Source organism: Pollicipes pollicipes, unplaced genomic scaffold (genome assembly GCF_011947565.3).
Source record: "Pollicipes pollicipes isolate AB1234 unplaced genomic scaffold, Ppol_2.1 Scaffold_262;HRSCAF=292_pilon_pilon_pilon, whole genome shotgun sequence".
Classification (NCBI taxonomy): domain Eukaryota; kingdom Metazoa; phylum Arthropoda; class Thecostraca; order Pollicipedomorpha; family Pollicipedidae; genus Pollicipes; species Pollicipes pollicipes.
This window is the reverse complement of record NW_023596146.1, coordinates 1,586-15,607: the sequence shown is the minus strand read 5'-3', so window position 1 is coordinate 15,607 and position 14,022 is coordinate 1,586. Positions and strand designations below refer to the sequence as shown.

General features: G+C 56.4%; 1 protein-coding gene and 1 long non-coding RNA gene across 5 annotated transcripts; both read right to left on the bottom strand.

Moving 5' to 3' along the window:
* Positions 1 to 5,574: 5,574 nt before the first annotated feature.
* Positions 5,575 to 11,044, bottom strand: LOC119114551 (F-box/LRR-repeat protein 4; the record flags this gene model as incomplete). The annotated part of the gene is made up of 6 exons (XM_037238644.1): positions 11,037 to 11,044; positions 10,273 to 10,330; positions 9,653 to 9,778; positions 7,198 to 7,322; positions 6,774 to 6,883; positions 5,575 to 5,736 (listed from the first exon to the last, which is right to left on the bottom strand). Coding segments are annotated over exons 1-6 (589 nt in total), but the record flags the coding sequence as incomplete, so codon positions are not given.
* Positions 11,045 to 11,385: 341 nt separating this feature from the next.
* On the bottom strand, positions 11,386 to 13,690 carry LOC119114552 (uncharacterized). 4 transcript variants are annotated; one of them, XR_005096040.1, is made up of 4 exons: positions 13,651 to 13,690; positions 12,391 to 12,602; positions 11,849 to 11,953; positions 11,386 to 11,481 (listed from the first exon to the last, which is right to left on the bottom strand). It is a non-coding gene; the product is annotated as an uncharacterized LOC119114552 (long non-coding RNA). The 4 variants fall into 4 exon arrangements; XR_005096037.1 differs by having other exon boundaries at positions 13,625 to 13,680; XR_005096038.1 differs by having other exon boundaries at positions 11,860 to 11,953; positions 13,625 to 13,680.
* Positions 13,691 to 14,022: the final 332 nt, after the last annotated feature.

Below are 14,022 nucleotides of genomic sequence, written 5' to 3'. Positions count from 1 at the left end.
GTACGAAACGCCCCAGTGGCTATACGAACACATGTATGGTGGATTGTGTCCAAAACCTGTTTGAAGATGTAGGAGCACTATCGTAGACAGGACTAGCATAATCGATGACTGGTCGAATTAGGGCCCTATACAGGTTCAACAGGGTGCTTCTATCGGCTGCAAAGGTCATACAACACATTACTTTCATGAGGTTCATGCGCTTGAGACACTTAGTCTTAACCATCTTAAAGTGTTGCTTAAACGTGAGCCGACGGTCAAACGTGAGGCCCAGGAAACAAACGTCGTTACAAAACTGGGATACTGGCATTATAGAATCGCAACTCCGGGTCTCTACAGCCTCTAATCCGTGAGCAGAAGTGCATGCACTTAGTCTTGGTGGTCGAAATTTGAAGCCATTCTCAAGGCCTCCACTCAGTTAGTCGAATCAGGCATAACTGAAGCTGCCTCTCAGCAGACGTCGTTGTGGATGCCGCACACCAGATGGCAAAGTCGTCCATAAACAGTGACCGACTGATGGTAGGTGGCAGACAGTCGGTGATATCATCGATCATCAGCGCAAACAGGGTTACGCTAAGGACGCTCCCTTGAGGAACACCGTTCTCTTGTTCATAGCGATCAGATAGCATGCCACCCCACTCGGACGCGGAAGAATCGACGACGTAAAAAGTTTTCAATGAATAGTGCCATGTGACCTCGGAGTCCACACTTGTGTACTTTGCTTAGAATGCCATAGCGCCAGGTAGTATCATAAGCCCGCTCAATGTCAAAGAAGACTGCTATCGTGTGACGTCCTTTGTTTAAAAGAATGTCGTACAGCTGTGCCGAAGATCGTTAAGTGGTCAACAGTGCATCGGTTCTTCCGAAATCCGCATTGCACTTTGGAAAGACAGCCGTGGGTTTCAAGGTACCACATGAGACGATCATTAACCATCCTCTCTAGCACTTTGCATAGGGATGAAGTCAGCAAAATTGGGCGGTAGTGCAGTGGGTCGGAACCATCCTTTCCGGGCTTCTGTATCGGAACTATAATCACCTCCCGCCACGACTCCGGGAAGTCATCTTGTAACCATATGTAGTTGAAAAGTGAGAGTAAGGCATGGAGGGACTCCTTCTTTAGGTGATTCAGCATATCATTGTGGACTTTATCCAATCCAGGTGACATACTCTTAGCTCTCTCAAGAGCAGTGCAGAACTCCATGACAGTGAATAGTTGGTTGTACTCATAAAGCTCTGAGTCAGGAATTCTAAAATTGATTGCCGTCTTCTCACTTTGTTCCTTGTAACGAATAAGGCGTGGGTCGTCTGTTCCATGTCGGCACCTTTCTGCAAATGCACCTATTTTGTTGGAAACTTCCTGTGTGTTCAATATCGTAATTCCCGCCACTTTCAACACCGGAACTGCAGTGGAGACGTTCCTACCGGAAATGCGACAAACTCGCTGCCACACTGCACTCAGTGGGATGTGACGATTTAAACCATTTACATATTCCCCCCATGATGTACGCTTTGCCTCACGTATTGTGCGTTTCGCAAATGCTCTGGCCTTTTTAAAAGCGATGAGGTTGTTGGTCGTTGCAGAACGCTGAACGCCCACGTCCGCTTAAGAATTGCCGCCTTTCAGTCCTCTGACCACCAGGGAACAGAGATCCTGCGCGGCTCAGGTGATGTCAAGGGAATGCAAGACCTTGCAGTGTCGACAATTGTGGATGTCACTTGTTGTGCAAGAGACGTTGCATTGTCGTCCTCGGTCGGCTGCACTCTAATATGACACTCGTCAGTAAACCTTTGCCAGTTAGCACGTCGAAGGTTCCAGCAGGAAGGCCTCCTGCCTGGGTGTCCAGCATCCATCCCAAGCCATATTGGGAAATGGTCGCTCCCATATGTAGTGCTCTCAACGAACCAAGACAACCGACAGAAAAGGGACGAGGAGCAGATAGAAGATCTATCGCTGAAGTAGTGCTGGACGGCAGAGATATGTGGGTATGCCGGCCGGTGTTAACAACACAAAAATTATTTGTATTCAGCAAACGCTCAAGATGTCGATCTCGGCGGCTTGTGTGACTGCAGCCCCACGAAGGGCTATGGGAGTTGAAGTTACCTAGCAATAAGAACGGCGATGGAAGCTGATCGAAGATGGACTGTAGTATCGAATACGGTACTTCCTCAGCAGGAGGGAGGTAGATAGAACAGACAGTCAGCCTCAGCGACCCAAGGTCGACGACGACAGCAACAGCTTGAAGGTCAGTGTTAAGACTTACAGGAGAACACGGTATACCGTGATGAACTAAAACCGCCACCCCACCATGGGCGATCGTGTCAGTTGTCACGTCTTTCCGAAAGATGCTGTAACATTTGACGTTAATGTGGGTGTCATCAGATACCTTTGTTTCTTGTAAGCATGCCACAACCGGGTTACGATAAGATAAGAGTGTGTGTAGGTCCGACATGTTGGCCCTCATGTCACGCATGTTCCATTGTAAAAACGTCAGTGGCATGCTAGGTATGCTTGTACGTGGGGTGCACGGTTAAGATCCATCGGTATAGCTTACATCTGCTTTAAGCGTTCACCAAGGATTTTGCATTAAACAAATCTCCCTGGCGACGCTCTACTTCAGTGGAGGTAAGCCAGACCCTTGGCCGAGCTTCGGGACTTCCACCCTCCGTAGGCGACGTCGGCCAAGGAGGGGCACGCTTTGTTGCACGACCTGCCACCGGGGACTGCAGGGTAGGCCGACCCGAAACCCCGTCTCCAGGTGGAGGAATGGGAGGCGGACCCATTGACCCTCCTGGTGAGTGGGGCGGAGTAGACAGCGGAAGCCGGCCCCCCCGTCCGCTGTGCAGACGCCGATCTGGCGGCGCGCCCTGCAGGGCCAAGGTCCAGAGAACCCGGACGAACAACAGTTTCAGAAGGGCGGCTCCGGGAGGGAGCGACGACCGGGGGATGCCGAACCTTGTCCGGCTCCCGTGAGCCGGGGGGACCGGCGCTCCCGGCAGGGGCCACTAGCTGGGGAGCCAGAGGGGGGCAGCTCTCGTAGCGCCCCTGTGCCAGCGACAACCGATCCCGTCGTAGCTGGTATGGATGGAGGGGGAGATGGAGCCCGGGAGGGCGTGTCTTCAGCACGGGTTGGGCCGGGGTGCGATGATGGTGGGCGAAGTCCATGACCTCGCTGGACCGTGGTCCATCCCCCGTTCCCGGGTCACAACCCAGCCCCGGGCTCTCTGGCAGCTCCACCAGGGGGTTCCAACCCCATAGGCTGAGCTTCTCTAGCGGCGGCCAATGCCGTGGTGGATTCTTTTCCGGAGGATCCGACTTCCGGTACGACGGAACGGCAGAGCCAGTTGATACAAGTGTGCTTAGTATCAGCTGTACAAACCCGCCTACAGTCGTGCCTTTGAAATCATCAAGTCCACTCAGTTTCAGTACCCTCGTTGGCTGCGGGTGTTACTTGGGCTAAATTTCTTGCCGGATTGGTAAGGGTCCGCGTAATTGGTAAGGGTCTTGGGCGTCTTTGTATGTCCTTGTGGTGGTCGCATCGTTGTGTCGGCGTTGGGCCTCCCGAAACGACTCCTTCCTTCACTTTTATGTTCAGGACAGCTTTCGCTGACAAGGACTGGCAGTTGCAATACGACGCCACGTGACCCTGACCACAGTTGACGCATTTCACGGTTTCTGATTTACACTCAGTGTTGGTGACCTATTTCCGCACACCTTCCGCATCTAACTTCTTTCCAGCACTTGTCCGTGAAGTGGCCATACGTCTGGTACCGGTAGCATCGGCCTGGATCAGGTACATAGACCCTAACAGGAACCGACTGATATCCCACGCGGACCCTATCTGGCACTCTCGCAGAGCAAAACGTCAGAATAATTGAATCAGTATCGGCCAGCTCTCCTCTCTCTCTCTTCTTGATGCGTCTCACCGCCGTCACCTCTTCCTCACAGAGGCCCTCAGCAACATCCTCACCACTCACACCGCGAAGGTCCCGGCAAGTAATCACACCCTTGGAGTAGCTCTTAGAGGGGTGAGGGTGCACCGATACGGGCACCCTAACCTCTCCCTGTCCTCGTACTTTGTTAATAAGTGTGGTCGTTTTAAGCATGCGCTGGATCTCGCGTTCGTCTGTTAGATGCACTTCTATGCCTCCGTCCGCATACGAAAAGACATCCTTGGGCGTCCCGATCTTGGAAAATGCTTGTTGGCGCTGAAATGGGTTTAGTCGGAGCGGTACTGTCCTTCCTTGGTCATCTACTTTGGCGGATCTTACGACCAGAAACTGGGGTAGTGGACGACGGTCGGGGTTTGGGGGGTTGGTTGAAGATAAAGTGTCCATAGGTATGTGTTTATATTCGGCGCTCTGATTCCCCGCCCACCACGGAGCCCAACACGGGGACGGTCCACTTCTAAGAGAGGAGCCGCCAGGGCTATCAGCACGCTATACGCAGACCAGTGTGCCAAAAGAGTTGCTGTAAGAGCCGCCGGACACGGATCTGCGGGCGCCAGTGCCTCGGTTCGCAGGGGCTAACCAGGCACCCTAGTAGCAAACCGAGGTACGGTCCCTTAATGATGTCAGGAGGCAGACACTGCACCCGGCAGCTCCCCCCTCAACACCCGTCACATGACCTGCTTGCCTCCAAGCCAGTGTCACGAAAACACGACGCCTGACCAGCCGGTTCCCTCGTGTGGAGACTTCACGAGGCATCCGCAGGATCACAAATTCGGGCCAAAACCACGTGTTGGTAATCTGCCCCGACTAACCCGCAGGGCAACTCCCTCAGTGACCAGGATCCCTTCATCGCTACCTGCGGATCCAACGGGGTACGGCGAGACCCAGATAAGACTGAAAAACTGGGGCCGAGGGGTTGCTAATCCCTACTCTGAGCGAGTCAGAGCTCTTGCGGGAGGCACGTTTTGTCTGGCCCCCCTCTTTGGCCGAAACGCTTGGGGCGCTTTACAAGCCTCCCCAACCACCCGCAGGATCATTGGGGCACGCAAACCCCCCCCCCCCCCCACCACGGAAAGGTAGTGCCTCACGGGGGGGGGGGGGGGGCACCAGCCAGTTCTGGGATCGCAAAGCGATGCCCTACTTTTTGATGAACGCGTGTAGACGTTGTGGTGTGAGTGTTGGTGTGTGTAAGTGACTAAAAAATAGAAGCCTTGTTTGACAAGATCTCTCTTTGGTATTAACAAGACTGGCGCAAGCGAGGTCTCCACTAGTATAACTATCACGTAAGCAGTCGGAAATGTGCTACATCCACCCTGGTTTTGTATCTGGACACGCCTGATACAAAACCCGGGTGCACCTTATGTATGAAGGGCGCAGGGTCTGACCCTGTCCCTGCAGCGCGACAGCAGAGCCGGCAGTCCCGTCAGGGCCCGCGCGCGAGGCGCACCGGCACGCACCGCCATCCCGAGTGTGTCGGCCGGACACCGTACATCAGAGCCGGCCCTGCGGCGGTGGGATCCATCACCACAGCCAGGGGTCGGCTGACGGCGGCGCGCCACGAAACTGCCAGAGCCCGGGCGGACGGCGTTCAGCGGGTGAGGAGCCGCCGCTGCCGCCGCCGCCGCTCACCGAGTCCGAGGTGCTGCAAGCCACTGGCGTTGCGAATGAAGGCAGCCAGCGGCGCCGCGGTGATCTCGGTGCGGAACAGGTCGAGCCGGCGCAGGCTGCACAGGTACTGCAGGCTCCAGAAGGCGTCGTCGGCCAGGCCGCAGCAGCTGCGCATGCTCAGCTCTGCCACACACGGACCGGCGCCGGTCAGCCGGGGCGCCGTCGGCAGGCAGCGGCTGACGCCAGACCGCGCGGCACAGGCCCACCGGGACCGGTCAGCACCCCGGAGTGCCAGCCGGTCGGCGGGGCGCCGTCGGCAGGCAGCGGCTGACGCCAGACCGCGCGGCACAGGCCCACCGGGACCGGTCAGCACCCCGGAGTGCCAGCCGGTCGGCGGGGCGCCGTCGGCAGGCAGCGGCTGACGCCAGACCGCGCGGCACAGGCCCACCGGGACCGGTCAGCACCCCGGAGTGCCAACCGGTCGGCGGGGCGCCGTCGGCAGGCAGCGGCTGACGCCAGACCGCGCGGCACAGGCCCACCGGGACCGGTCAGCACCCCGGAGTGCCAACCGGTCGGCGGGGCGCCGTCGGCAGGCAGCGGCTGACGCCAGACCGCGCGGCACAGGCCCACCGGGACCGGTCAGCACCCCGGAGTGCCAGCCGGTCGGTGGAACGCATCGGACGGCCCGTACATAAGCCGCCCGAGCCCGGCTCGACGCCAGGCCACCAACGATCGCTCACTACCAACCGCCGGTGGAACGGTGGGCATATCAGTCCCGCACTCTGTCTGCAGAACAGCGGGCTGAGCGTGGTCCGGCTGGGTCAGGCGGCACTCAACACCACATGAAGATAAGACCAGCCAGTCAACAACTCCACGAAGGCCGGGTTCGTACATCCCGGTCAAAACACACACACACACACACTTTATCACGCGTACTGGACCAGTAACCATGGTAACGACGTCGGGCTGCACCACACGGGCCAGCTAGCGGTACTACCATCGCGTCGATACGTGGTCAAAAGCTGCCAGAGACATTGTGAGAAGAGTCCGGCGCGCGGCCGGCCGCGCTTGCTGTCGTGCGCTCCGGAGAGCGACGCGGGCCGGCGGGAGCGCCTCCGGCTTCGGGTCAGAAGAGTCCGGCGCGCGGCCGGCCGCGCTTGCTGTCGTGCGCTCCGGAGAGCGACGCGGGCCGGCGGAAGCGCCTCCGGCTTCGGGCTCACCCTCCAGGCCGCGACAGAACAGGCCGGTCCACTCCATGCAGAGGCCGTTGAACCAGTCGCAGGCGTCCACGCGCAGGCAGAGGAGCCGGGAGCCGAGCTGGGCGGCCACGCTGAAGGGGGGGGGGGGGAGCGGGCACGGTCATACGGGTCCAGGGTCGGCCAGCCGACTCGCCGGGTCGCCGGGTCGCCGACCGTCACCCACACGGGCAGAGCGCCGATGCTGCTGACATGCGGCCCACTGCCACTACCAGCAGGTCACCAGCGCGATGGTGACAAATGTACACTGATCTCTCTCTAACGGGGGAGAGCGAAGAGGAGCCATTCAGAACGTCATTTGAAAGTCAGATCGCAAGAGACGACACCACGACCCAAACAGACGGCCCTTCCACAGATGCCACACGACAGCCCAGTGATGGTGCCTCACTTGCAGAAGTCGGCGTCGGTGAGCGCGCCATAGCTGCCGCACCAGGAGAGGTCCAGCTTGGTGAGGTAAGAGCCCCGACTGACCAGGAAAGGCACAACGCTGGCGTCCACCAGGTGCCAGTAGGGCTGCCGACATACGGGGTCAGCGGGCGGTCCACCGTCTGGCGGCGGCGGCGCGGCGGCGCCGCCGGTCACGCGCCACACACGGACGGGCTACACACACCTCCAGCCCACCGTCCCTGGTGAAGACGGCACGGTGTACGTCACAGTGCGTAGCATGGCCAGACCCGACTCCGGCCAAAGACGGACCGGTCAGCACCGCTCTAGCCGCCCTCCAACTGTCTGACTTTCACCACGGCTATCAACCCAACAGAATGACAAGTAAACGCACCAGCTGGCGTCGTCTCGCTTCAGTCTCATGGTCAGTGCGCACGAGCTGCGCACATTTCACAGGCGTAGGAACGTTCCAAAAAGTGGGCGGGGGTGGGGGGAGACTCAGGATATACTTCAGGAACTTTCGCTGGGGGCAAGCCCGGTGACCGGGGATAGAAATGGAGGTTATTGTCTGCTCTGAATTCACATAATACATTCCAGGAATGGCTTCTGTTATGGTTGCTATGTTGAATATACGTCTAGTGCTGTTTTTCACTGGTGAACAATCTTGCCCATTCCACTCATCTATGCCATTCGGCAAATAAGGATATCCAGCTTTCCAAGACTGTTCGTTCGTTTCAAAATTGTGTTCTCTGGGAAAGCGAAATTACACGGGCGGCTAGGCACTTTCGGTCATTGGAAGACCTCCTTAGGGTGGGTGTCAAAATACGACCCGGATAGAGGTTGGCCAAAGTTTTAGGTGTGAATCAATGGTCAATAGTGCGCTAAAAATTTCATGCGCCTACATTGCACCGGATACTTTGCGTGGGATAAGGTTTGTCGCAATATTTTAGGCGGAAAGAATTTAAAAGCTTCAAATGCCAACCGTCCAAAACAATGTGACAAAAACCATACAACTACAGTTTCTCCAATAAAACCCAAGTCACATAATTAAGGTCATTTTGTCGTATATTTCTAATCTGAGTTTAGCTCCCATCCGCCATCGACGCCCACTGCCCTGGCTCGGCCGTCCCCCGCATGAACGACTGCGAATCTATCATGTGCTTGCTTTGCTGAACGTTTATGGATCAGCATTATTACTTATCGGTCTGTAAAACATATATTGGACACCTGCAACAGTATCTAATTCCGAATTATCTTCCCTCACCCCACACCACAGCAGAAAATAAGCTTTCCGGAAGATACCTGCTTTTCACGTGTATCGGTCCACCCGACATCCAATTGCCCCTCATTCAACATAGCCGGCTTGACCTGCTTTTGAATGGAGGCAGGGCGTAGCCAATGCCTTGCCAAGGGGGGGGGGGCATAAGGTTGACAAAAGCCCACCCGATGGTGACCCCCCCCCCCCGCTAAAAACCGCCCGATATTGCTCACTTGTTAGCACGGACACAGTCGCGTTCGTTTTATTGCTATTTTTACTCATATCCAGAACAGAAACAGAAATCAGACGTTACCGCGAGGTCATTTGCTTATGTTTTGAAGTCCGTCAACTGCAGAAATCAGGCGTTGAGCGGCTGCATGGAACAGATCGCCGGCGCTCTCCATTTTACAGCGGTTCAGTGGACTCCTTCTGAACCAATATCACTCAGAAGCTGTTCCAGATTGTTTTTATTTCAGTGTGTGTGTGTGCGTTTGCGTGTGTGTGTGTGTGGGGGGGGGGGGTAGTTGACATTGCTGCCACCCACCTTGAAAAGTGGCGGGGGCGGAAAGGGGGGGGGGAGGGTAGCCCCCTGCCTCCCTGTTCATCTATGGCACATGTAACATCTAAGGCCTGTTCCGAACCTCCAAACAGCTGTTTCGCCTCTAAAAGCAGCAGCACGGCGAGCGGAACCCGATCTCCTTTTCCGTGACGTCACCAGCAACGTCCGCACTCCGTCTAACGCCCTATCGATTAAGCCGATCTCCTTTTCCGTGACGTCATCAGCAACGTCCGCACTCCGCCTAACGCCCTATCGATTATTCTTTCAATGTCCCAAAAACGGGGAAAGACAGCACAGAGCCCACAGCCCAGCAGTCCGTCGGCGGTGAGCAAGGGCTTAGCCTCATGCCATCCATAAAGGAATCGCACAATGCCGCTTTTAAAAACGATGCGAATTACGTGAAAAGTTCAAATATCCCACGCCGCCCATATCCTTAACACACCAGAAAACAAAAGGCAAACCGGGCATCCTCACGAATCTCCTCCATCTACCCAGCTGCCGGTGACCATAAGAAAACAGCCCAACGGTCAACGTAGACGTCGAAAACAGCTGAGCAACGGCTACTGTCTGCCCAGCGGTCGGGGCTGCCGGCCGGCGCCATGACGTGTGCGAAAGCTGTGCGGGCCGGGCGGGGCGTCTGACCTGCAGGTCCAGCTGGGAGTAGAGCACAGGATCGGCGCAGAGCCGGCGCAGGTGCGTGCAGGCCAGCGAGAGCCGGCTCAGGCTCACCAGGTCCAGGTACGTCAGCAGCCGGCACAGGATCTCCTCCTACGCAGTGCGACAGGCCAGCTGAAGTGTCGACACACCGGGGTGGCACGAGAACACAGGCACTGCCCCCCGCCCGCGCCCGCGCACACAGCACGCACCCTGCGACGAGCCTGTCCCGCAGGGGACGGAGTAGGAGCATCGGTCGCGAGACTAAACACCTCTCGCCCGCCGCGTGGCCATCGCGACAACACTGCAGACCGGAGTCTCGACCTGGCCCGCACACCGGCTCCTGCAGGTGATGCCTGACACGGCGGACCACTGACCGGCAGGCGGAGCAGGCCGCTGCCGTCTGTGCCGGCCGCAGCGTCCGGGGAGCCACCGGCCGCCGGCGCCGCCCGGCCGAGCAGCTCCAGCTCTCGCAGACGGCTGGGCAGCCCGTCCGGCCGCAGCAGGGCCGCGCGGCCGGCCGCCAACCGGGCAGCTAGCGGCCGCAGCGGCCGGCCGCGCAGCAGCTGCGCCGCCGACGGCCGCCGCCGGCAGCCGGTCAGTTGCACGGCGTCCAGCCCGGTGAAGTAGGCCAGCTGCTCGCAGTTGAACTCGAGTCGCAGGTGCCTGGGTGACGAGGGCGCGCCGCAGAGTCAGAGCCGAGGGTCACAGCGGGGGGGGGGGGGGTCAGGGATGACGGGTCAGGACCGTGCTTCAGAGAGTGAGTGAGGAGCGAGTGAGGAGCGGCCGGTCGGAGGGGGGGGGGGGGGGGCCGGGAACGGCGGGCCGGGGACGGCAGGTTCGGGACGGCGGGCCGGGGACGGCAGGTCGGGGACGGCGGGTCGGGGACGGCGGGCCGGAGACGGCAGGTCCGGGACGGCGGGCCGGGGACGGCAGGTCGGGGACGGCGGGCCGGGGATGGCGGGTCGGGACGACGAATGCGGCTCGGAGCAACAGCGGGAGGAGCCGCTATCCTGAGCAGGCCACGCCGGGGCCCCAGTACACAGAGCAGGGGGACAGACGACTGGCACTGACCATGGCACATCGTGAAGCCAAGTTCGGCCCCCCACTCCGCAACACGTCCTAAACCGAAGCAGGCCACGCCGGAGCCCCAATACACAGAGCAGGGGGACAGATGACTGACACTGATCGTGGCACATCGTGAAGCCAAGTTCAGCCCCTACTCCACAATACGTCCTAAACCGAAGCAAGCAGATGCACAAAACACATACCCAACAGTGACAGTGTGCAGAGCGCGCACATGACGGGGCGGCCGTGAACAAAGTGCGCACGGGGCAGAATGCCAGTGTACAGATCACGTGCAGCCCGTCACACAACCATCGCGTGTACTGGATGGCACAGCAGAGGCACACAGCCAGACCTCGACAGAGTAAAGCACAACTGCATGCGCAGTACAGCACAGCAATCTGTGTGGTACAGTATGGCAGTGTGTGTGGTACAGTTCGGCAGTGCATGTGGTACATGACAGCAGCATACACAGCAGCGCAGGTGCGCACAGCGCCGGATCGCGACGTACTGAGCGCGGAGCGCCTGTGTGCGTAGCACGCACCGTACGGGCCGCTGCAGGATGTTCAGTTGTGGGCTGAACACCTGAGCGTGCGCGCGGCCGTCGGCGGCCGGGCGGCCGCGCCAGAGCAGCGCCCAGCGCGGCCCGTCAGACCCCGTCCAGCGCGCCCACACGCGCAGTAGGCCGCCGGGGTGGTACGTCTCGAACACGGACAGCTGCAGCGGGTATACGGCCTCGGCGAACTCCAGATCTGCGACAGCGCGGCCGGGCGTCAGCCGGCGCCACCGGCGGCCCAACCCTGAGGACTTCAGAGGCAGGCGAGCGGGAGGGGCGCTTCGCTCTAGGATATTGCGCTAGGCAGCGGGGCTGTGACAAGCGAAATGACAGCGGCTGATAACAGAGCTGCACATATAACTCCTAATCCACGATCTAATAAAGGATTTTGTCACATCGCGAAGGGTCGTTGTAATATGAAAAGTCCGCACAACGAAGTAAGGGATTAGCTTATGGTCATTAGCTGGCTGGCTTTACCAACAGTGCATGCTATCAGCACATGAGTTATGAACTGTTTCATCACAGTTGCAGACTTAGTCCTCAGTACTGCAGAGGGCTCTTACTGGATTCATACCCACAAAGTCCTGGCCAGGCACGTTCGGTGGTGTGTTGGAGTTAAATGGTCGCCGAGCGGACGGACACTGGCTCCACCACGTGCCGTATGTAGCCTGAGACAACAGGTCGGTACCAGCGACTTAGGACAGATACTGGCCCCACTACATGTCATACATGTGTCAGACAGCATGCGGACATGGGCAACTTAGGACAGATGCTGGCTCCACCATGTCCTATACATGGCCTAAGACAACAGGCAGGCACAGATGACTTAGGAGGGACACTGGTTCCACCACATGTTGTATGGGGCCTTAGACAATGGGCAGACACAGGTGACTTAGGAGGAGTCAGTCCAAGTGAATGAGGTGTCTGACATAACATAATTTTGCTCACAAAACACTGACTACTCATCCCATTATCAAAAACCAAAGGATGCTGCTGAACAGCAACAACAATCATAACATACACAGTGCATTAGTAAGCAGATCATACAAATTCTCAAATAAGATAACTGAAAGTGTTATGACAGTAAAATTGACTGCAAACTAACCAATGCAGCTGAGCTTGCAAAGTCACCATGCTCTTGAGGATGTGATGGCGGACCAATTATATTTTGCATTGTGTATGAAATAAACCCTTCACTCCCATATTGAGAGGTAAATGCAGTAACACTGTAGACATATTGCTCTATCTCCTCTTCATCTTCACAGGGCATAGGAACATCCATCTGATGCATCAGGAATCTTCATCCAGTTGTGGGCACTGGATCATAGGAAAATTTATTAGCCATTAACTGAGAAAATGTGTGGTGTGTCAACCCATGGCCTTTTGCTTTGCCTCAGCATTAAAAGGTGCCCTCCAATTTTTAACTTTTTCAAAAGGACTTCTCTGTTAGATGGATAAATAAAACTCAATAAAACATCTTGGTCTGGTAGCATCCAGTCTTTTTAATCTGGGCTCCTCTTGGGCAGGTAGAAACATGAAAGGCTAAATGACATCTAAGAAGATTTAAATAATGTGGTGAATTCTTCAGTGAAGGTTATGTGACTTCCTTTATATGCTAATCATATGTGCCTAAGATGTGGCATCCTAATGAATGGTCAGTTGGGTCATGGGTAGCAGTGATGCCAAAACTTTTCAAGCTATTATACCCTCTGCTTGGATTCACTGCATGTCACCCTTCTCCTTGCTTAAAACTAGCCTATCCACATCAAACCAAGCAGCATTCAACCCAGCATGTAAGTGTCCTCAGGCTGGACAAATGGGCCAGACAAGTCTAATATCTGGGTTCAGGGTTGAAGGGAAACAGACAAGTGTAAACAACTTTCATGCTGAGGCCACCATGCCAGAATTCTGGTCACACCACCTTCAATAAACATCCTTGACACCATACTGGATGAATTTGGAATGCTGCTAAGATGCTATTCACAAGCACATTGACTGCGGCTTTGGCAACACACCAGATCTTTATCAGATCCAATTCACATTCAACAGCATACATAACTGCTCAAGGTCAATTAAAGCGGATATATTCTGAAATCTGACCTAGGCTATTTTGGCACTTCTGGATATGCATATTTCAAAACACGCATGACTCGAAAGTTATTGCTCTACCTATCACAACACACAGCTTGCCCAGCCGGGGTCCAGATAGCCCATCAGAACCCGTTGCTTTTGATCGATCAAGCTGTAAGATTGGCCAAATTACATTATGAGTCTGTCATAATTTCAGTTTTAAATCACGTCGTTGCTACTTTCTCTGAAAATTCATGGCGTTTCCGCACCAGAGACCGCTCATAACCGCTCTCACTCAAGACAAAACATCAAACTAGCGCGAAACACCACTCGCGTCACATACATCCGTGCAACAGCTGGCTGGGGCTCCGTTTCCAACTTTCCTATTACAAACCCACATGCTTTCGATCTATTCCCTTTCGCTCTCAGTACCCGCCAGTTCATGGACGTGCATCAGTATAAAAAGCCAGAAGTAGGTGAATTCCGGTAATTGCAAGCTTTGTAAGCCGGAGTCTGAACACGATGAGGTTTGGGCAAAAGCGACGCTTTAGCTGTTTGTTTTGTACCGGTATTGCAACCATTGCGCTGCGTTGTGGTGCGGCGGGTGGTCGGCCGGGCCCGGTTGGGTTTGGAATCGGTGAATTTCTGGGAGGCAATTGCTCAGGTT